The sequence below is a fragment of the Pocillopora verrucosa genome, chromosome 6 (assembly GCF_036669915.1).
Source record: "Pocillopora verrucosa isolate sample1 chromosome 6, ASM3666991v2, whole genome shotgun sequence".
Taxonomy (NCBI): domain Eukaryota; kingdom Metazoa; phylum Cnidaria; class Anthozoa; order Scleractinia; family Pocilloporidae; genus Pocillopora; species Pocillopora verrucosa.
In genome coordinates, this window is record NC_089317.1 from 18262554 (window position 1) to 18283935 (window position 21382).

Consider the following 21382-nt stretch of genomic DNA (forward strand, 5'->3'; position numbering starts at 1 on the left):
GGCAGTATCATAATGAAAATTGTGCATACTCTGGAGTAATAGCATGACATAAGGGTCTCAAAGGATCAACTATCCAAAAGTCTCAGTCTGAACAGAGCTTATAGGTGTATTCATCCAGAAAATTCATCATCTTTTCTTTCCCTACATTCTGATTTATTGAGTGAATTACCAGTACTTACAAATCATTTTTTTTTCTTACATCTAAATTACAAATTATACCAAAAAAAAAATATGATAGTTCAACAAGTGTGATGATGCAATGTTTCTGTAATACTCTGTTATAAAATATAGCCTTGTTGGAACTGCAGACTGTGCAAATTGTTCAGCAGCATTTCAATCAAAAGGTCAAACACAAGATTGTGTACCAGTAAGGTAGTTATCAACCTTGGTGTTGCACTTTTGAAAACTATGAAATTATTTTACATCAATATAAATGCTAAAATAATTTAAATAATAACATGGTGTTTTAAAAATTGCAAATTATTAATAATAAATTAATGAAGCAGTTTACAATACACTTGGCAACCAATCCATTAAAAATTGAAACAATGTAATATAATAATAAAAAAAAAATCAAAATATGTCATCATCTAGAGACCCAGGTGAACTAACTCGATTGCCTGGCCACTTTTCCCGGAGTTATGTGACTTTCTCTCACATAATAAGTTCTACCTGGGGTTCCACAGAGTTCGGCAAATGACATTACTAATGTAGATAACAGAGTTATTTACAATGACAAATCCATTCAAAAATATATTACAATTTGCAGACAAAATTTGGGAAATAACAATAACAATAAATAAAATATTTTCAGTACAATAAGCTCATGAGAAGTTAAAAAAATAGGACACTTCTTTTTTTTATCGGTGAAATATGAAATATAAATCATTTTTATAAACCAAGACTTTCACTCAACAAAACGAGCACTGTGATTGGTTAATTCTTGTTCATGTGCCCCTGATCAAATTCAAATGTATCCCGACCGGGATACAATATGCGCAGTTGTTGCCCGCGCGTCGAATACAACAGCATATCTTTGCCATATGATTTTTTAAGGGAAAGTCTAAATATATAACAAAGCGCTTTATGTATAGTCCTTCGGGAAACTAGTTAATGTTGTTTTCCCTCGAGTCCTGATGTCTCCCTGGACTTCGTCTCGGGAAACTTCAGGACTCCTAACTGTTTCCCAAGGGACCATACATTAAATGCGTATTGGTCACAAGTTAAAATATTAGAAGTGAAATTCAATTTATCAACTAAAGATGACTAAATATTACAAGACAGATTTAAACGACGTTTAAATTAGATTATAAATATAAAACATCACTGGTTTGAGGGCGACAATTCAGTTCCTTCCCCAGTGGGGATATTTATTTGTTCGAACTGCACATCTGTCATCAACGTTCGAATGTGATTTCGCGCGGGGTACTGTGAGGCTTCCTTTTGATATGGAAGTCCAGTTCAGACCATTCTCCAACCAGACGACTGGCCCTAAAAAACGACAATAACTGAGGTCATATGCAGAAATATATAGGATAGTTAAGAGACAACAGTAAAAATGCACTGTTTCGTGATACTTTACGTGTAGTCCTACCCTTCCCCTCCAAGGAGAAACATTTCTCCTTTGGGAGGAATGCATGGGATAGCGTAGGCTTATTCGTGACAACTTCCATTAGCGATCGCGTGACAGCTGCGTGTTCTGACAGATCTAGCGCTATGCAGATAACAATTTCCGCTGACGGAAAGTGGACGATAGAAGAGCGGATTGACCAGGTTACCATGGGTAACTGCTTTAGCCAAGTGCACCTGTAAAGGTCGCAGGTATACATACACTTATTCTTAGGTTATTCCACAACGAACATACTTTTCAAACCCCAGTCCTTTGACACTTTCCACGGCCTTCCCTGCTCGCCGACCAGTTTGACAATGGAAGATGAGATTTTCGTCTTTAACATCTGGTTTTCTGACACCGTATTTTTTCTCGAAATCTGATGGACTCATGCTAAAGGCCTCGACAATTTCTGTCACTGAAAGTCAAATTACAGTCATTGTGAATAATACATGGCGGTGTGAAATCGATTGAAAAACAATTAGAGACTGAAGGGAATAAGTACAAGTACAACATTATTTGGAAGTTGTTTCTTTACGAAGAAAAAAGCTTACTTTTCAGAGCTTTAAGTCTAATTCTCATTTGAGTAGAGAATACGCCGATATTTCTTTCACTTGGAGGAAATCAACAAGAAAAATAATACAACTTTTGCGGTACTCCTGAAGAGAAAAAAATAGGCATGTTACGTTATTTACAACTTACATGGAATATTAACAGACTTCGGTATTTTCCCAAGTGAAACAAGTTCGTGAGGTTCTCGTACGTCAAACAGTTGTAAATCTCCATCGATCACCATATCTTTTAAACACTCCAAGCCAATTTGGCTTCGATCAGTTTCTTTACTACAAGACCATATACGATCTCCTGGCGACGCGCTTGAGTTGAGGGAAAGTCTCTGGCCCAAAACAGCGCGAGGTAAAACGCTTTTGGAAAATATTGACTTTGCTAATCTTCCAACTGAACGCGATGCCATCGTGAATTGTTTTGCTTCTCTCGCTGGAAACTGCAAAATGTATGCTTTCCAAAGTGTCAAACTTTATTTATAATACTCCACGGTTGTGACATTTAGCGAAAGATTTGCATCATTATAGCATGACGTCACCAGCTGAGACACTTGAGATATTTCTACGCACAAAAGCATGCATATTAGCCCTAAATTTATTGCTTCTTGAAATTCTTCTAAGACAAAAGAAATCTATTTTTCCATCTCTGTAGCATAAAAAAAGAGAAATCTTTCCATTTTTCGAAAACTCTTAAAATTGCACGGTTTTAATCGATGCATATGACGGGTAACGCAATCGTAAACGTGTGTTATATTACGACTGTCACACCATCATGTCACAGTTTGGCACACGGTGATGATTATCGGCATGCCTCTCAGAGAATGCTGACGCATATCCAGTTTTCGAAACGGAAATTCATTTTTTTAACGGTTTGTAAACACAATAAATAAACACTAGTAAAACTGCTAAATTGTTGAAAATCTGAAATTTAAAGTTGTTTATACCATTACGTCTGGCTTGTGGCTTTCACATTTTCATCATTACTTCAAACATTTTTTACTTAACAAAAAAAGGTCAAGGTCACAGTAACTTATCTTGAGAAGTGAAGAACAAATTTGGAATACTTTCCCTTGTTCATATTTTTTCCTTGTTTACAGCCCTTGTTACTAACAAGAGCTATCTAATTTCCTCTACTAAATTTGCCTTAAATAATGGGCAATATAACAACAAACTGATGCTTTTAATAAGAATAAATTGTCAGAAGTTTTTATTCACTCACGCTAATGCACACTAAGGTCAATCAGAAACCAGTACTAAATAAATCAAACAAACAGAAATGATTCTTCCAAGTTCAACCATTGGATTTTTCTGAGTTATCAACTTGTGATATCCACTCCATGTAGCCTCCTGGGTAATGTCTTGCCCTGAGAAGAAAAGAAAAAAAACTTTCATATCCAATAGTTCATCTAAAATCATATAACTTACCAAAACTCTCTGTGCCTAATCTAGAAATTCACATTGTATGGGCAAAAAAAGCATTTAATCCTTTTAACTCCCAGATCAAATTTGCAATTCTCCTTATCATCAACCATACAATTCTTATAATGTAAGTTCAGAGAATTTAGTATTGGATCAACTAATTATCCCCAAATTGATAATTTTCTAAAGTTGTTCTCATCACTTATCTGGTTGATTCTGTATTGATACTGTAAGGAGAAATTCTGTCTTGGTCACTCATTTATGGGAGTTAAAGGGTTAAGAGAAAAAATGGTAAATGTAAAGCATAACAGTATTAATATATCACCCCTGAATCAAACATAAAAACCTTTCACCCCTGAGAGTGACTAGCATCCAATTTCTCCCAGCAATATCACCCTTGAATCTAACATTGAGGTCATGAAAATAAAGGAAATGATCACCAACTAAAGAAGCTCTTGATTGTTAAACAAATTCTCCTTGTCAGCACTTTAGTAAATTTATAGAGAACAGTATGGAGAATACGTATATTGTTGTTAAGGTTTCAAGGGTTAAGGCCATGAGAAGAAAAAAACATGATCACCAACAAAAGAAGTTCCTGATAAGGAAACAAGTTCTCCTTGCCAATATTGTAGGAAATGTAAAGAGAACAGAGTGGAGAATATAAATACCAATTTTAGCGTGTAAAGAGTTAAAAGACACAGGATCAAATTATGTGAGTCAGTTGGAGGTGATCTTACTTTGTGTAACCAATTTGATGAACTGCCTCCATTGCTGCTCTACTCCTTATTCCAGCCAGACAATGAAACACAATATTTGCATCATTTTTGTCTGGCTTTTTAACATTGTATTCCTCCTCAAATGCTACAGGATCCATTGTAAAGGCCTCAGGAACTTTACGCACTGAAAAATGCAATAATAATAAAAATCGTGTCAATGTTACCTACTCTATGAAAAACTTTTAAAGCAATTATAGTAGTAAGAGGCTCTGAAAATTGAAAATAAATAATAATAATCACATGTACTCATGACTGTTTTTTTTTATTTTTCCTCAATTCACTCTTTAACAAGTATGCCAAGTTAGGGTCTGTTAGCTCAAAGATTTCCACTAGGAATAAGAAATTGGTCATCCATGTAAAATATCCCTTTACAGAAAAGGAGGCTAGAATCCAACTATGTTAAAATAATGTAATAAAGCCTTTCAAATCTAACAACAATATTTGGCTTACAAAAAGATTTCAGAACTCCTTAAATTACTTAAACTCTTTAAAACAAACAAGTAACACATTTGCTATGAAAGACAGCTCAAAAATTAGAAACTTACTCCAAAGAACAACCACAAGAAAAGTATGCGAGAGTGGCCCCATCAGTTTACAATGTCAAGATTCACATCTGTTGACATCATGATTGGCTGATTTTGTGAAATCATGTGCCCTTCTAATGAATACCAAAAAATTTACAGAGCAAGAAGGGAGGGGAGGGGAGGGAAAGAAGAAAACCACGTAGTTTGAAGTGTAAAATTGTAAGAAATGTTTATCAGGCATGGCATGGAATTTAATTTTTTTTATCTACAGGTGTGAGAATCACAACTAGGCATAAGAATTGGCAAAGGTATTAGAGAAAAAACTTGGCACAAGGCCATTATTGCCACTGAGAAGTGAGTGGTTGTACATTGAAGTAAGTCAGTACTCAACAGGCCGGTGTAATAGTTTTTTCCCCTGAGAATAATATTCAGAAACTCATTGACCCTTATCGGATTATTCTGCAAATAACCAATCAGTAATAGTTTCCTATAAACCTTTAGAGCTACCTTTTATTAGTTATTAGTATTCATTTCAACATGAAGAAAATTCACGACGGAAACGAAAAAAACGTACGTGGGATGTTTGTAGCACAAGCAATCTTCCCTGACTCTACCAGCTCATGGGGTTCTCTGACATCAAACAACTGAATATTATGCGCTGTTAGCATTGCTCTAAGCTCTTTGATACTTATATCAGTCCAGTGCTCTAGAGTCGTAGTAGAAGTGTTCCTTCTGGCGCACTGCATGTTTACCGGAGGTCTAGTTATTCCAACAAGATCCATAAACACGCGAGTCGTAGAAATACTACATGCATTTTTTGGAAGACAACTTCGTGCAGTATTCCCCATCAATCTCGCCAACGCTGTCATTGTAACGATGGAGGGAAATCTAAAAGTCGCCATCAAGCAAAAGGCTGAGCAGCATTATACCACCAGGTTAACCAAGAGACCGTTGGTTAACTGCGCAACAGTGGGGCCAGGAAGTAACGTGAAGAATGACATGGTTGCATCCCACTTTCTTTCCCTCCTTGAAAAGGCTGATGGAGTAAAACTAGTAACCAGTGATGTGACCGCGATGAGTTCCACTGACCTATGACGTAACATCATTTAGTCGGCCATTTTGAATTTTGTGGTATTGAACTCGTCCGTGCGAAATACTCTATCTAGCTTTCGACATGTGGTATGAATGCTTACCTCCGTTTGTTATTATTGGAGCTTGTATAGCTGTAACTGGCTGGGGACTGAAGATCTGTGATCGACTCTTCCAAGAGGGCAAGGTATTTATAAACAATAAAGTCTTGAATATTTGAACTTGAATTTGCATGCATATTTGGCCGGTTTACCTTTGTGGCTTGGATGATCAAAGGACTGATGGGGATGTTTTTAACAAGTCATTTAAAGGATAAAGGAAAGAATTGTTTTAAATGTACTTTGCAGCCCAGTAGATACAGCTTGGACAAGTTTGATGAAAGACTGCTCGCACGAGATGAAAGGATCACTGGCTCAAGATTCAGACAAAAGGTGACAACCGATTTCAAGTAACCCCTCCCACTACTTTTGCCAATACAGGGGGAAGGGAGGTTGATAGGGCGGGGCACCTTTATGATCGCTTTGTGTAACACTTGACTATCACTAAAAGATTGGCACGTATCCTCTTCTTGCAACATCCAGAGCAGAGCTTTGTAATAACTAGAGGTGTTGAGTATTATATCTTCGTGTATTTGCTTGTACAAGGGGCTTAATCAAAACGTCAGTTTTAGAAACTCTTAACAGTGGCCAATCTACATTATCAACTCAGTTGATAAAATCAAAGTATCTCGTAATTCCCCCACCAACAAAGCACCACTTTTTCTGTAGAAACTTACCCTTCAATAACCAGAGGGTATGGCAAGATCTCCACGCAGCCCCATACTTCATCAAGCATACAGTTCTTTGATAAAGAAAACAATTGCAAAAACAATCTATTAACTTTGGAATCACAGCTTTGTTTTAGATAGTACAGTACCGGGTTACAGGGAAATCTTTCCAAGGGCATTTCTATCATATAACTTTATATTTTCTTAACAACTGACTTGATGAAAAATAAAAAAAAATAATAATAGTAGCTGTTGGGAGACATATGTATCAGGTCTTGGTGGTCAAACAAGAGAAAAATTTCAAAGTTGCTGTAGAGCACTTGACAGTTTGAAGATTTAAAAGGCATGTTTCAAGTCATTAAAAACACTAGTTGTCTTGATTTGGTAAATTTTGATCAACAAAATGCTATTGCTTGATTTATTTTTTTTTTAGCCCTTCCCTTGCTTAAATGTGAAAAGGCTCAAGTGTTTACGAAATTGTAAACAAAAAAAAGTAAACAATACTATTTTTATAGGATATAAGTATTGTGCATTTACCTTGATATATCATAAACAAACCCTTATTTTAGAGCATGTACTGTAGTATTTAAAAGGTCATTGTATAAAACTTTATTGATCTTGAAGCAAAAATATTGATTTTTTTTTCCTTGTTGATCTTGTTTTTTTTCTCTTGTTTACAGTCTTTGTAGAAGATTATTATGAGACATGCTGTATTGATGTGTACCTTTGAATCTGTTACTGGGAATATTTTAATGGTTTCACATATAAGTTTGTTCTGAATCTCTTTCTCAAGTATCATGTAATTCTGAGTGTTAAAAAAATGCTTGTAAATAAAAGAAATTTGTTTTGATTTCCTAGTGTTAATGTGGTTACATTCACCCAATAATAATAAGATTTGAGACATGTTGTCAAGGCCGGAAATCCTGATGTATTAAGATATAAACAAATAGCAATTGAGCTAGGCTGCAGAGCAGGAAAAAATTTTGGCAAGCAATTACTCAGTTCTTTCTTGGTGAAGACTATTGCTGCCCTCTTTGATTTTAACAACAGTGGAGGGCTGGGGAGAGAAAGAAATTTGAATTTGTAACCAGGTAGTGAAGACCAGTCATGATGAATGAGAATAGATTAGCTCTCTTGCCCTTCACTTTTTCCCTCCAAGGTCCCCCCAACTCTAAGTTGAAAATGGCCAGTAGAATAAATGATTACAGCCCTAAATTCAAGCGCATTTGATCATGCGCTATGGAAAGTTGCACTATATAAGTTTTAGTTAAATGTAAAATTGTAATTGTAACTAAGATGCCTGCACTGCAGGCTAGAATTAGGCCTGCCAATTGTCAGTATTTGTTCACCTTAGGACTTGTCATTTCTATCTTAATTCACAACTAATACACAAGAGTAGGTGTGCAGCTCAAACTAGGAGCTTGATTGTTTTGCCATCCTACAAAGGTACAGAGAACAGTAAACAACTTGTTACAACTGAATCATCTTTCGGGATAATAGCAGTTTGTGTGCCACCATGTGATATGAAAACCCAAAAGACCCATTGGGAAAAATGGGAACTTATTCCCCATCCAAATGCAGGAGTACCAACCTCTAGGGGTTAGAGGTAAAACAGGCTAAATTAAATACAAGAGGAAATTTAAATGTAAAGCTTGAAAAGTTCAAGCTGAGATGAATGCATTACAGATATCAAACATATACACCTTACAATAAAAGATACAACACCATAGCCACTCATGTGCTTACATACCAATAAGAAATATTTTCATTCTGTGTCACTGCCACTTACAGTTTAGTTCTGTTGCATGTAAATACATTTATGGAGCATTAACTCTCTTAAGGGCACAATGAAAAGTAGCACCCCACCCCACTGGAATGACACCAATTTCCACATTAATTATCCTGGTTCTCCATACAAAAATTCACACACTATTGATATTAGTACTGAGCATTATCTCGATGCTCAAACTCTGAAGAGAACTAATTTCTCCTTACAATATCACCCCTGAATCAAACATCAAGGTTGCAAGAATTATAGAAATGATCACCAACCAAAGAAGCTACTGATTGTAACACAAATTCTACTTGTCAGCACACTTGGAGATGATTGCAAATGGTAGCCGACATCACAGAAATGACCATCAATTTACTTTTGTCCTTATGGAACTCATGGTAGGGATAAAGCATAAACCCTCAATTAAGTCCCTGCACACTTTTTTAAAATTTTGGCTCTCAGGGGTGCTTATTGGAATGAGGGTGCTTAATTAAAAGGGAGGAGCTTATTAAGAAACTATTAACTGTAATGATTCTGCCATAGTTGAAGGTTTTGAAGTTTTTAAATAAAGAGGCAATAGAAGCAGATTTTCCAGTATTCTTACTATGAAAGAAAGTGACAGAGGAGGGGGTCGATTTATTTGAGAGGGGTGCTTGGGCTAGGGCTAAGGGGATGGTTGCTTATGTGGGGGAGGGTGCTTACTAGAGTGTAGGCACTTATTTGAGGAAATATGGTACATGAGTAATCGACTAAGATTTGGCTTAGAGGTTAACCTCCTTGATGAAATGATTATTGCAAAATGACAAACCCATCTTTTTAAATAGCTCTTTCCATGAACTCTTTTTATAGACCTTAACATCTCTTTGAACAGGAACCTACACACATACACAAGAAGCAATGCTATCCAAACCACAGGAAAAAGTTTCTTGACCTTTTTTTTGATATTTATTTGGTTTTGAAATTTTACCAGTAGCCCTCCACTTCATGTGCTCAATTAAAAATTTTTCAACTAAAAAAAGACAATAATTGTCTTTTTTTAGTTGAAAAATTTTTCTATAAAAATTTCTCTATAATTATTATAGAGAAAAATGCACCACTCAACAAAAAGAATGAAATGATGTGTAAAAATACTTTTATTGCAGGTTTAAACCTAATAAATAAATTCACTCTTTGAGGGAAAAGGTAAACTAACATAAAAAAAAAAAGATTTACAATTACTTTTTGTTTTGTTTGTTTGTTTTTTCACAATGCTAAATTATTTTATGGCGAGAGCAGGACAATGCTGCATGGATGTGTCATAGCAAAGGTACAAATTAAAATTTATGTAATCTTATGAAACTGTTTTAAACCTTCACTGGAAAACCACACTTTTTGTTATAGGTGTAACGTCTTACGTAACTTCTCAAAGCTTATTTCCTTGGGTTTATTCACAATTCGTTTTCTCAATGTTTATATCACACGCTGTGTTCGTGACTTTAACAAAGAACCGCAGCTCAGTAATCAAGGCTCATCAGAAGCGCAGTTCCGCGCTTGATCCAGTGGTCCGACGTCATAGCTCCTGCTTTCAGGTCCACGGCCACCACGAAGGATGCACGTCCAGATGTTCCCGCTCGGTTTGGGTAGTAATAACACGGGCATGCGTAGACACCTACAATAGCAAAAGGAAAGTAACAAAGTTGTACACAAATTCGCTGTAAAAACGAGCGTAAGCAATTTCCACTGCCGCGTAAATATGAATACCACGCTTCTTCTAAAGATGCGACAAACCCAGGCCTGTGCATATAAAAGTTGAAGGCAGTTCAACTTTTCTATGCACTTTCGCGATTGCGACGTGCGCAAAACGTACGAACACGCCTTGAAAAAAAGATTGAAAGGGAAATATAAAAACGTTTAGTCAAGGGATGCGTTTACGCACGTAGACGTTAATTTCAACGAACGTAATTGGTTTTTTTGTAACTCACGTTCATGTTCGTGGAAAAATGCGACAGTTAAAATCCAGCTTAACAGGATTGTTTCCTCTTTATTGAGATTATCACACTCTAATCTACCAACCGCGAAAAAATCTTAAGGCAACATTTCAGTTATCAAATAAAAATACTTTTGGCCTGTTTTAAGATACATGTTTGTCTCAAACACATTTGAAAGTTGGGTATATCAGACCTTTTCCACTCTTCTTCTTGTTCTCCACAGGCTTGAAATGAATCGTGGGCATGGCGCTAACGAGTTGCATAGGCTCCGCTTCGATGAGGCACGCATTCTTCTTGTCCCAACCAGCCCCCTCTAAAAAGAGCCCACGGATCCATACACCATCCTGTAAAAGAAAGAGGGAATGGTTAAGAAATAGTGCTGCGCGACGGGTAATCTATGTTGAGAAGAACAATTTAGGGAAGATTCAAAAGCATTGATTACACAGAAAGTGCTTCCCCATCGATTGTGAACGTAAAGTTGAAAATTTGGGGGAAAAAAACCTGGAAGTAGCCACAGAAATGCCTGATGAGAGAAATAAAGTGGGTACTAGTTACCAAGGGATCAAATAATAGTTTTTAGTTCGTCTCCTCAGCCTTTGATTTCCATAAAACTCAAAGGTTACCTGTACGCAGGTTAGAGGTATTTCCTCTGGGCAGAGCTGTTCGATCTAATGCTAAACCTGTGTGAACTTCACATAAAAACTATACGTTCCCTTATCTTTTAATGCTGAATTAGCGTCTTTCATTTGGGGAATCATCTGGGAAAGGGACTTTTTGTCGGTGATAGTGTATGACGTTTATCAATCCGCTAGTTAAGAAACAATATGCGACCCTAAAGTTGCAAGAACTATGGTGTCCGGTGGAGTGCGAGTGGGGGACTGGATCTTTCCGGACCCACAGCGCTTAAAACAGGTATCAACACGTTCACAGTTTGTTAACGTACCTTGGGCTGTTGCGTGATGTTGCTGTCATCCACTGTGGACACAACAAACTCCCACGATAGCGAGTCCACGGACACGTTGTTTTGTCGTGCGCATGTCTGTAAGACTGCGGTCAAGAAGCCAGTGGGGAATGTAAAGCCAGACATCCAGAATATGACGGGCTGGTGAGCTGTGGTCGCCCACTTGGCAAACTGATCCACACGCAGCATCAGGTCACGTGTCCAGTTACCCAGCGGTTTGTTGGACGGGTAAGCCTGTTAAAAATGTTCAAAATATTTACCGGCTTGCATCTCGAAAAAATATATTCTAGACATTATATAAAACAAAAGAAAATCAATTTTCTAAAGCATTTTGTTCCAAACTCTTGGTTTTGAAGTCGCATCACGAAGCTAAAAAAAATTGGACATGATTCCTCCAGGGCTCCTGTTCATGTATAACTTCTTAAAATTCTATCTCATTATCCTGCATAAAGGCAACCAGAGTAGTATTTTGTAAAACTGATGACATTTATCAATGATATTTAAAAAAGAAAAACAAATTTGACATCCAGCTATTATCCCGTAGAGCATCTTTCCGTCCAAACGCTAACACTTACCCGCCTGAAGGCTTTTCAACCGATCGAAATCCTTTAAAATGAAGTAATTCTGTGCGTCATGTACACGTAAAATTATCTATAACACATCACTCGAACTAGCATCGAGGTGCATAATTTTAAACACTTTCGATTGACGTTCATTTTCAAATATAAAATTATCTGAAATGAAAAAGATGATATTTGACCCGCGGATAACATACAAAGCACAGAAATAATCTTCGCAGAGTTGCTGCGATTAAAGCAATTTCAGAAGAGAAGCCTCTCAGGTACCAGTTTCATTGTGAATTCCATTACGGTAGAGAAGAACCTACTTACATTTGCCTTGCTCCCAATATTTGGCTATGTTGTTCAGTCGATAGAAGAACCCATCGAGTATCTGGGAGGTTCGAGTCCCTTCGAAGCCTGCATTTTTTAAGGATTCTTTCCTGCAATTGCTTTAATTTCGTACTTTACTTTGTATAAAACTCTCTATTCATGGGATTTCTTCCTTACCTTTCCCCACAAAGGGGGAACCTTGGCATCGTAGATGCAGTAAAAGGTCTCTTCCAGATCGGAGGACATGACCACAAGACCCTTGATTCCCTTCTCCAGATCGATAAGTGATGCTTTGATGATTCGCAACAAGGCGTTAAACCGTTCAATCTATCGCCGAGAAAAACAGAATATATTAACGTTCGTTTCTAAACATGGAGAGAACGCTCTCCAACGAATAGAGCAATTTTCAATTGAGTGTCTAAAGTCATCCTGGGTTTTTTCGGTTTTGCTTTACTTTTCATTGTGATAGGTCCAAAAAAATCGCGCCACTTTCTCAACCAATCAGATGCAAAACTAACAAAAAATCACGACTTGGTCGAAAGCGTTTTCCCGCGCTTTAGTTCTCATTGGCTCTTCAGGGTACTTTCTTCCCTTCTGACCGGCCGTTGTAACTATTTTGGCTTTGGTTTTACGACACTCAATCGAAAAGCGATCTAAATCGAAATTCAGCAGACAAAAATTCACAAAACGCACGGCGCCATGTACTGGATAGAGATTTATTCAGCGGATAGCGTAATTAACGCTTTGAACAACCGAGGCCTGGTCACCCTTTAGTGCTGGTTTTATACTACTACGCAGTTCATGGCTTGGCATTTTGTTTACTTTATACTTCTTTTCCGCCGCAATTTTAAGAAAGGTCTTAGATACATCTAATCAAAGTAGTCTTACCTTTCTAGAACCAGTAAATATCAAAGAGTGGATACAACTAACTTAAATAAGCATGGATTATTGCCCGTACCTCTTGAAGCAACACAACGTTGAGAGGAGAGGGATCATCGGACATGATTTTCGCGGTCTGCTCATAGTCAATCTCCTCAGGAACTTTTTTCAGTACGTCAGCAGCAAGTTCCAGAACCTACAAAAGAAAGAGACACTGAAATCAGACGGTGGCGATCTCCAAAGCAGCAGCTAGAGCAAACATCATGTGGAAACAATTTTCAATGGAGTGCCGAAATTAATCCGGTTTTGTTTTACTTTGCTCTGAGCTTGGTCCAGAAAACTCGCACCACTCTCTCAACCAATCAGATGCAAAACTAACACCGATCACGACTTGGTCGCTCGCGTTTTCCCGCGCTTTAGGCAGTTTGTTTGTTTTTGTTTTGAGTTCTCATTAGCTCTTAAACATTTTCCTTTCCTTTGATTGGCCGTTGTAATTACTTTGATTTTGGTTTAACGACAATCAACCCAAACGCACTGTTCAATTTTCCCCCACTTTTCTTCTTCAAGTTTTCTTTAAGTGCTACCAACCTTTTCCTCCCTGCTCTCTCCTTGTCCTCCAGCAGAAGGGATCTGGGGTTGAAGAGAAAGTAACGTACCAAACAGATTCCTGAAAAAAAAAACAACACAAAACAAAAAAATAAGAAGACAAAGATCGATAATGAAAAATTACACTGAATCGATCTTTAGTAAACACAAAAATGTACAGGTCGGACAAAAGAGCAACAAAGAAGGCACAACAAATTAAAACTAAAAACAAACAAGTAAAAAAGAATAATAAACAGTTTGTGACTGACATCGCACAATCAAAGCATTTACTACGAAATCACCTGGTTTCGATGATCTGACTGGCGATATCAGCATTAGGATGTTGACCGAACGTCTCAGGATGATCTACATTTGGTAACATGCTAATGTATTCCTGTAAAACATCAATTTCAAAATGGTTTCTTATTGGTTGTTGACGATGATAACCCGCATGCTTTGCACTAACAGATCACTGACCGGTCTCCTCGATGTATAGTCCTTGCTATAACATGTCAGAGGAAGTGAGCTTCCGAAAAAGCTAAGGCAAAGTTAAAAGCAGGGATTTCAGAGGTCTTCTCTTGTTCAGAGCCCAAAGGAAGGGGGCAAGGAGGGGAAACCTCTCAGAACACCCACTAACTTACCAGAATATTTCCTTACCCAAAAACCCCAAAAAAGTGCGACCTCATTCTAGGAGCTCTAATAAAAATGCAACCCCATTATACTCCATCTAGTCGTGAAAATGCGACTCCATCCAGCAGCACACACCTATTGTTAGGTGGTATAGGTTAGCCCATTGTTAGGAAGTATCCCCCCCCGGGGGGCTCAAAGTCACTTAAACAACAGACGAAATAGGCGCCACCGGATACTTAACCTTGTGAAACCAAAAGAGGAGAACCCTAACATCTTTCACACAGACGTCTTACAAAATATCAAATTTAACGATGAATTGTCTTATGGATTGTCCAAAGGATTTCTTACCCTGTATGTGGAAAGAGGACCGTCTTTTGGAATGTAATAGGTTGGCAGAGAAGATAGCCTGAAAGACAAGAACTAATTAGTTGGAAAAGTTTTTTTCGAGTTTTTTTTTTTGGCAAATTTCCTCAAGTTTACATTTTTTCCTGTTCTTCCTGTTTTAGGTTGTGCCTTTTAACCCATTCATTCGCACGAGCGACTAACATGAATTTCCCCTTTCAATAACCATACAAGGTCAAACAAAGAGGTGATAAGAAGAAAGATATTAATCTTATTCTTCGTGCAAGTACTATATTCTCAGAGCTAAAATTTTAGGATCGGTATGACAGAGAGTTAACAGAATTGATACTGAGATACTAGATGTGAAAAGGATTAAAACATGAACTCACTTGTAGTAAGGCGTCTGAATGGCGGCGTCACAGAACTGTTCATTGATGTATGAATGAAGCAAACGCCTATCAAAATCATCTGTCACGTGACCACCATAATTGACCCCAGCCACCTACAACAAAACAATTTCGCTTGTCATTCATACATTAGACTATGCGAGACTTTAACAACGATGATCAAACAAGGTTATTCTTTTACCTTATAACCGATAAATAATTTGTCTCAAATCTGTTCATCGTTTTGATTAATTGGTAACAGAACTTCGTGTCTTCCAATTCTGTCTATTATCATACTGGCAATAAATCAATCGGAATCGTCGGATTTTGTTCATCACTCGCATGATTACAGACCGGATTGGAATCAGCCTAGTTCCATTACCATATATTAAAATGTCAGTGTGTCGCCCATTGTAGCTTATTAAACTGTCGCTAAAAAGTTTTCACTTACCAAATATTTCAAGGCGTCCCAAGGGGTCTCTTCATATTCGTCAAGGTAAATACTCAGCAAGTTCTCGGACACTTCGAAATCAGAGTCATTAAACCCATATTGTATGTTCCAACCAAGCATAAGGAACTTCCTTCTCTCCAACAACACGCTGTGGAAGAAACACAACGAGAACAACAGCTTCTTGTACTTGTCCTGTTTGTGACAACGGCTGAATTGTTGCTCTGTGATCAGCTGGTATAGCCGCTTCATGTTCGCCTTTAGACCCTGAGGAGAGATGATGAAATAGCAATAAGGTTTGGATAACAAACTAAATACTTCTCGGCTCCAACTGGTTGCCCTTGAAAGTTTAACTGTTTGAAAAAAAAAATGGTGCGTCAACTTGCATCACGAGTTACATTTTTGCTAGATCTCCTATGCAGACTGGTCACAAACGTAACTACTAACCTTTGGAGGCTCCGTTGTCATCTTAATGCCGACTTGTAGGATGGAGATGGGGAACTCTGGATGAGGGCTGCTACTCAGCCACAGTCTGAAGTCCGGGTGCGGTTCCTCCACCTGAAGCTGTTCCACCAGCTTGTCAAGCTGAGGCATCCAACTCAGCGACAAGTGACAGTTGGCCAAGAACACCCAGTTACCCTACAGAAATGGTATTGATAAATGACTATTGATATATGGTATTGATATATGACTTTCATGTATTCTTAACCGTTTAGAAATGGTATTAAACGAAAGATAAATTTCCTGCACAAGAGGCAATTCACATTTTTTTAAGAACCCAGTAAAGACTGGAAATTATATCTGATGATATGAAGTGGAAGTTAACTTACATCTTTGACTCCTTCTTTGATCATTCGCGTGGCGATAGGTGCCTGGCCTTGACCTAAAGAGAGGGCATGGAAACGATTCGACATCCCAGAGTTCTCAGCAAGTTGTAACAAAGCACTAGTTGGATCCTGGGTAAAAAATGTAACAGAATATTTGGTTACCACAAATATGTAACGTAAAGGACTCTGGAAGAACCAGTTGAGTTACAAAGCTATCACATTATGGAGGTCTGTGAACAAGTTTGAACAAGCAAAACATGTTTCAACTTTCAGGAAGAATACGACTCACCACTCCCGGCGATAGAACGAAAATCAGAGGAGTTCGTGTTGATGAATCCTCCACCACTGACGCCATGTCTAATACGGGAGGCTCCACAAATCTAAAGTTTTCAAATAAACAGCCAGTTTTATAACCAGAAATACACAAGGTTACCATGTACACCTCCAGGCGATTACAAGAGGCGGATAAATAGAAGAGGTATGCGGAAAGGACTCACTATCGTGGGCGGAGGTAGGGGGGAAAAGCAGTGTTATTACGCAGAAGGAATTTCATGGCTGGAAAAATAAAAGGATGATAAAAAAACGACAGGAAAATCGGTGTCACGGGAAAGCAAATTGTGGAAGGAAAGTGAGAAGAACGGGAAACAAAATGTCGGGAACAAAATTAAGTTAGGCATCATATACTTGAGAGACTAGCACAATTGTAAAGCGAGAAAGAATAAAGACGGGGACGTTACATAATACAATGGAAAGGAAGCTTAAGAATGAGGAGAAAACATTATAGCAGAAAACAGTTGCCATAGTTGCACCTCAGCAGCACAGAAAGTATGTTCAAGTCTGGTGAAATATCTCATAAAAACATACAAAAGAAAAACTTACTTGGAGCCTAGATTGTTTACAATAAATGATGTGGCAGTGAAAGAAACTCGGTCGGGGCGAAGAGATCGAACGATCAGCATCCTCTGTAGCTCGTTACACGCGTTCTCCCATTCACCTGAAGAAACAAATAGAATCATTTTAGGGCGATTGAAACAATAAGCGAGATACTCTGAAAAGACGTCCAAAAAGGAAACCGGAGAAGAACTCTGATATAATTCTAATCCGACAAGCGATTAACTACTAACATGTATATTCAGGTAACTTTGAATCTTTTCTAAATGACAATTAAGATAGATTTGTGGGTGAGGTAAGGGACATTGAGACGAAAAATTCTCTCGCACAAGAACATAGTAGTACGACCCGGCCAGGGTGGTAAGGGGCATCGTGACGACAAATTCTCTCGCACAAGAACATAGTAGTACGACCCAGCCAGGGTGATAAGGGGCATCGTGACGACAAATTCTCCCGCACAAGAACATAGTTGTACGACCCAGCCAGGGTGATAAGGGACATCGTGACGACAAATTCTCGCACAAGAGCATAATAGTACGACCCAGCCAGGGTGGTAAGTGGCATTGAGACGAAAAATTCTCTCGCACAAGAACATAGTAGTACGACCCAGCCAGGGTGGTAAGGGACATCGTGACGACAAATTCTCTCGCACAAGAACATAATAGTACGACCCGGCCAGGGTGGTAAGGGACATCGTGACGACAAATTCTCTCGCACAAGAACATAATAGTACGACCCAGCCAGGGTGGTAAGGGACATCGTGATTACAAATTCTCTCGCACAAGAACATAATAGTACGACCCGGCCAGGGTGGTAAAGAGCATAGAGACGAAAAATTATCTTGCCCAAGAGCATAATAAAGCGACCCGGCCAGGGTGGTAAAGGGCATCGAGACGACAAATTCTCTCGGTCAAGAACATAACACAGCGATCCCACCAGGGCTCCAACCTGGAATGGTTCGCACAATCTAAAATATACCGCGTTAATCGTTCGGTCGCCAAGTTTCTCGTGCATTAAAGAACGAACATTTCTTATTTAAGACATTTCATTCTAACTTACTCACCGGGTAACGGTGTGTTTTCTGGTTCAGCACTGGTGTACCAGATGTTCCAATCCCTGGGATACTGCTCAAACGATGTGACAATACCATGGAAGTTAGGCAGTCTGATAACAGAAGAAAGAGCAAGAAGATTGTAAGTTGACTTATCGAACGAGGGCCACCAAGGAGAGAACATCCCAAAAACTCGGACTCCAACCGGTAAATGAACTAGCTTGCGAGTAAGTCCTCATTAATAATGCTGCAGGACGCGCGTTTTTCCGTCAGCGGGGTGATCTGAGACGAGTCACAGAGGGGTTTGTCTAGGATCTGTCACTAAAAATGAGCGCTGGACCCCTTGCAGGCCTTTCGTCGGCCCAAGGCCTCGTACTTTCGAAGAAACACGCTTGCTGTAGCGCTAATAATGAGGGGCAATAATGAGGGCCTTCTCATTAGGTATCTATGAACTCACTTGTCCAACTCAGTAATGTTATCCCATGATGCTTCGTTGAGCCACTGAGTGCATGGGTTATCCATCTGGCCTTCTCTGTCCAGTACCTATATATAGCAAATGATGTTGATGTTGCTGATGTTCTCATAACTTTTGAGATCCAGAAGCAAGTATTTTGTCTCTAAAGATTAGGATTGTCTTTATGAGTGATGTGGACGCTTGGAAATTTATTTTTCAGCGAATCTTAATACACCATAGTCGAAAATAAGCTGGTAAAATATCGACTCGTGGAAAGTAGAGAAAATATTTTTTGTCGTTGAATATGTCTCAAACTCTCAGAATGGAGGACCACAGTCCTAATTACACGAATTGAAATGGAAAGCAAAACAAAGTGGGAAAGGGCTGTCAATACTACTTACCACTCCCCCTCTGAGGAAAAAGTTGTATTCGTCCATGTTGAGTTTTCCCGCAGCTTCCAATATTTTGGAGCACATTTGGAATGAGAAAAGAAGTTTGTGGCGTTCAAACAGGCCACGGCAAGTGTATCTGACAAACAAATAAGATATAATGCAGCTTAGGCGCCAATTTCATTGTGATCAGTGAACAATGTTAGCTGTTATTCTGTTCAAAAGCTCAATACAGTAGTTCACATGAAGACAACTATGTTTCAAAATTCGCTGGGAACAGTCAATGGATGACTCTTCAATCAATCACTCATTCAGTCAATCGTTAATTCAATCAATCAAGCGATAAATTAATGAATTATTGATTTGTCATTCAAGGTATTGATGAATAAGCCGGTCAGTCCATCATTCAGTTCGTCGGTCTGTCCGTGGATCAGTCACTTAATCAATCAATTATACATCCATCCAGAAAAGCGAGAGGCACAAAATTGGTATTTTACCCACCCAATCGCCTAATTCTAGAAATTATAATACATCTTTGATTTTATCATTCAGCATTTGATGGCCACCCCACTGATAAATAGACAAACTAGGTCGAAGATATAGTAAGTATCCTATCACCAAAATACTTACTTGTAAACAGCATAAGTGTGATAGTCATTAAGGTTCTGAATTCGTATCTCAAGGTTGGGACTCCGTTGACTCTTCTCAATGGAGTTGTTGAACAAATCGATGTACGCGTCGAGAGAGAACTGGTACATAGGATCTATCTTTCCCATGTCATTCAGAACAAAGAAGAGAATTGAGGCTCGCTGCGCGCACGGACGGTAGCCCTGCAGAGGAATAACAGACCAGGTTGAGTTTAAAAAAATGATCATATGAAGAAAAAACACGTTTGGGGAATAAAGAAAAATGCGTTTATATCTCAGTGTGAACAGTATCAGTACCTCTCTGGCTGCGTCAATCTTGATCTCTGTTTGTTCGCTGACCTGAAGTTGTTCAGCTACCTCCTGTGAGGTTGTTTTGGACGAATTCAGCGTGTTTACGAGCTGTTCATCGTCCAGCAATGAGCCTTGAGCTGTCTGCAACAACCTGACCAAAAGCGAGGTATAGATAGAGAGAGATGTTATTTGTCTTGTTGCGATTGTCAAACAAAGAAAGTATCTGAGCCCCCATAAGGTACGAAACCCCAGACCTTCGGATTCCGCGCTCCGATGCTCTACCACTGAATTACGCATAATTCTATGGCGAGCAAGAACAACATTAGGTTCACGTATGACAGACGCTCTAGCTATTTTAGACTCAAGGTCTGGTTTGAGATTATAAGACGTGTTGCTCTTATGCTCCTGCAGGGTTTTAATGGATAACGCATTTAATCATAGAAATTACAATTTCCTCGATTGTGATTAGTTTAAAAAACTCCTTTTTTCCACTAATTCACTTGCCAAGTTGTTGTCGCACAGTTTGTTATCGGACAGTTCAATAAGCCAATCACATTCAAAGTTGTACTTTAAATCAACCAATCGATTGTTTAAATAATTAAACAAGTTACGACTCCTTTGTCAGTCTTTTAATACAAATTTTCCCTTTCTTTCATAACTTGGCTATTCACAAGGTTTGTGGCCTCCGTGAATTCGCTTAAAAATTGCGCGCCTTTTAGAAACTGTTTACCTTAAGATTTCATCCTCCAGCTCTTCAAGTTTCTTTTTATTGGCCGCGATGTTAATTACGAGGGCATCTTTCTGCTCTTCTAGCTCCGGCCTCTCTTTGCGAACTACAATACCAAGCAGCTGGGCCTCCAGACCTATCAAAACACACAAAACAAATTGTCTCTACTGCTTTTCAGTAATAAATAGAACAATCAAACCTTGAAGTGTCGGACAGGCAAAAGTTTGTTTGCCCTCAAATTTTCGCCAACGCTCGGTTTGCGTTTCACAGATACAAACGCATCATTTAGTTTAGTTGTTAATTAACACAGGTGAAAGCCATTTGTTCTGAAAATCTTAACGGACAAGCTAACAACACTTGCGGATTTTTTTTAACTCAAGCAAACGACAAGTGCGCGTGCGCTGCAATTGTTCCGTCAGGATAACGCAATTGTATGCGTCACGTAAGTTTTAAAGGAAACTGCTAATGCGTGCGGGCTCACAAAAAGACGAAGGCTC

General features: G+C 38.5%; 3 protein-coding genes and 1 long non-coding RNA gene across 4 annotated transcripts in view; 1 reads left to right on the forward strand and 3 right to left on the reverse strand.

Moving 5' to 3' along the window:
- Positions 1–151: 151 nt before the first annotated feature.
- Positions 152–2598, reverse strand: LOC131797612 (thiosulfate:glutathione sulfurtransferase). The gene is made up of 3 exons (XM_059115264.2): positions 2312–2598; positions 1865–2027; positions 152–1491 (listed from the first exon to the last, which is right to left on the reverse strand). Exons 1-3 carry the CDS (start codon positions 2580–2582, stop codon positions 1398–1400), a joined length of 528 nt encoding a protein of 175 aa, XP_058971247.2. The 5' UTR covers positions 2583–2598; the 3' UTR covers positions 152–1397.
- A 799-nt stretch (positions 2599–3397) lies between these two features.
- On the reverse strand, positions 3398–5926 carry LOC131797611 (thiosulfate:glutathione sulfurtransferase). The gene is made up of 3 exons (XM_059115263.2): positions 5466–5926; positions 4329–4491; positions 3398–3536 (listed from the first exon to the last, which is right to left on the reverse strand). Exons 1-3 carry the CDS (start codon positions 5791–5793, stop codon positions 3464–3466), a joined length of 564 nt encoding a protein of 187 aa, XP_058971246.1. The 5' UTR covers positions 5794–5926; the 3' UTR covers positions 3398–3463.
- A 74-nt stretch (positions 5927–6000) lies between these two features.
- On the forward strand, positions 6001–7596 carry LOC131797613 (uncharacterized). The gene is made up of 3 exons (XR_009341225.2): positions 6001–6167; positions 6328–6411; positions 7427–7596. It is a non-coding gene; the product is annotated as an uncharacterized lncRNA (long non-coding RNA).
- A 2039-nt stretch (positions 7597–9635) lies between these two features.
- LOC131797550 (dynein axonemal heavy chain 2-like) overlaps positions 9636–21382 on the reverse strand; it is a 59957-nt gene continuing 48210 nt past the window's right edge. The window contains exons 78-97 of the mRNA XM_059115177.2: positions 20889–21021; positions 20165–20309; positions 19851–20050; positions 19233–19359; positions 18835–18920; positions 18390–18490; positions 17315–17429; positions 16725–16815; positions 16439–16564; positions 16056–16247; positions 15612–15875; positions 15164–15276; positions 14781–14838; positions 14105–14196; positions 13806–13884; positions 13297–13413; positions 12516–12665; positions 11431–11682; positions 10681–10831; positions 9636–10168 (exon numbers count right to left, since the gene is read on the reverse strand). Coding sequence (XP_058971160.2) covers positions 10014–10168; positions 10681–10831; positions 11431–11682; positions 12516–12665; positions 13297–13413; positions 13806–13884; positions 14105–14196; positions 14781–14838; positions 15164–15276; positions 15612–15875; positions 16056–16247; positions 16439–16564; positions 16725–16815; positions 17315–17429; positions 18390–18490; positions 18835–18920; positions 19233–19359; positions 19851–20050; positions 20165–20309; positions 20889–21021 — 2747 coding nt within the window. The 3' untranslated portion in view covers positions 9636–10013. The remainder of the gene's footprint in view (positions 10169–10680; positions 10832–11430; positions 11683–12515; positions 12666–13296; positions 13414–13805; positions 13885–14104; positions 14197–14780; positions 14839–15163; positions 15277–15611; positions 15876–16055; positions 16248–16438; positions 16565–16724; positions 16816–17314; positions 17430–18389; positions 18491–18834; positions 18921–19232; positions 19360–19850; positions 20051–20164; positions 20310–20888; positions 21022–21382) is intronic.

Bases quoted from the DNA above. Each gene is read 5' to 3' on its own strand.
- LOC131797612 (XM_059115264.2), bottom strand. From the start codon at position 2,582: ATGGCATCGCGTTCAGTTGGAAGATTAGCAAAGTCAATATTTTCCAAA. The intron at 2,028-2,311 runs GTAAGTTGTAAA...TTTGACTTTCAG, and splicing joins GAAGTCTGTTAATATTCCAT to TGACAGAAATTGTCGAGGCC. The intron at 1,492-1,864 runs GTATGTTCGTTG...GTCGTTTTTTAG, and splicing joins AAAGGACTGGGGTTTGAAAA to GGCCAGTCGTCTGGTTGGAG.
- LOC131797611 (XM_059115263.2), bottom strand. From the start codon at position 5,793: ATGGCGACTTTTAGATTTCCCTCCATCGTTACAATGACAGCGTTGGCG. The intron at 4,492-5,465 runs GTACGTTTTTTT...TGCATTTTTCAG, and splicing joins TTGTGCTACAAACATCCCAC to TGCGTAAAGTTCCTGAGGCC. The intron at 3,537-4,328 runs GTAAGATCACCT...TTTTCTTCTCAG, and splicing joins CATCAAATTGGTTACACAAA to GGCAAGACATTACCCAGGAG.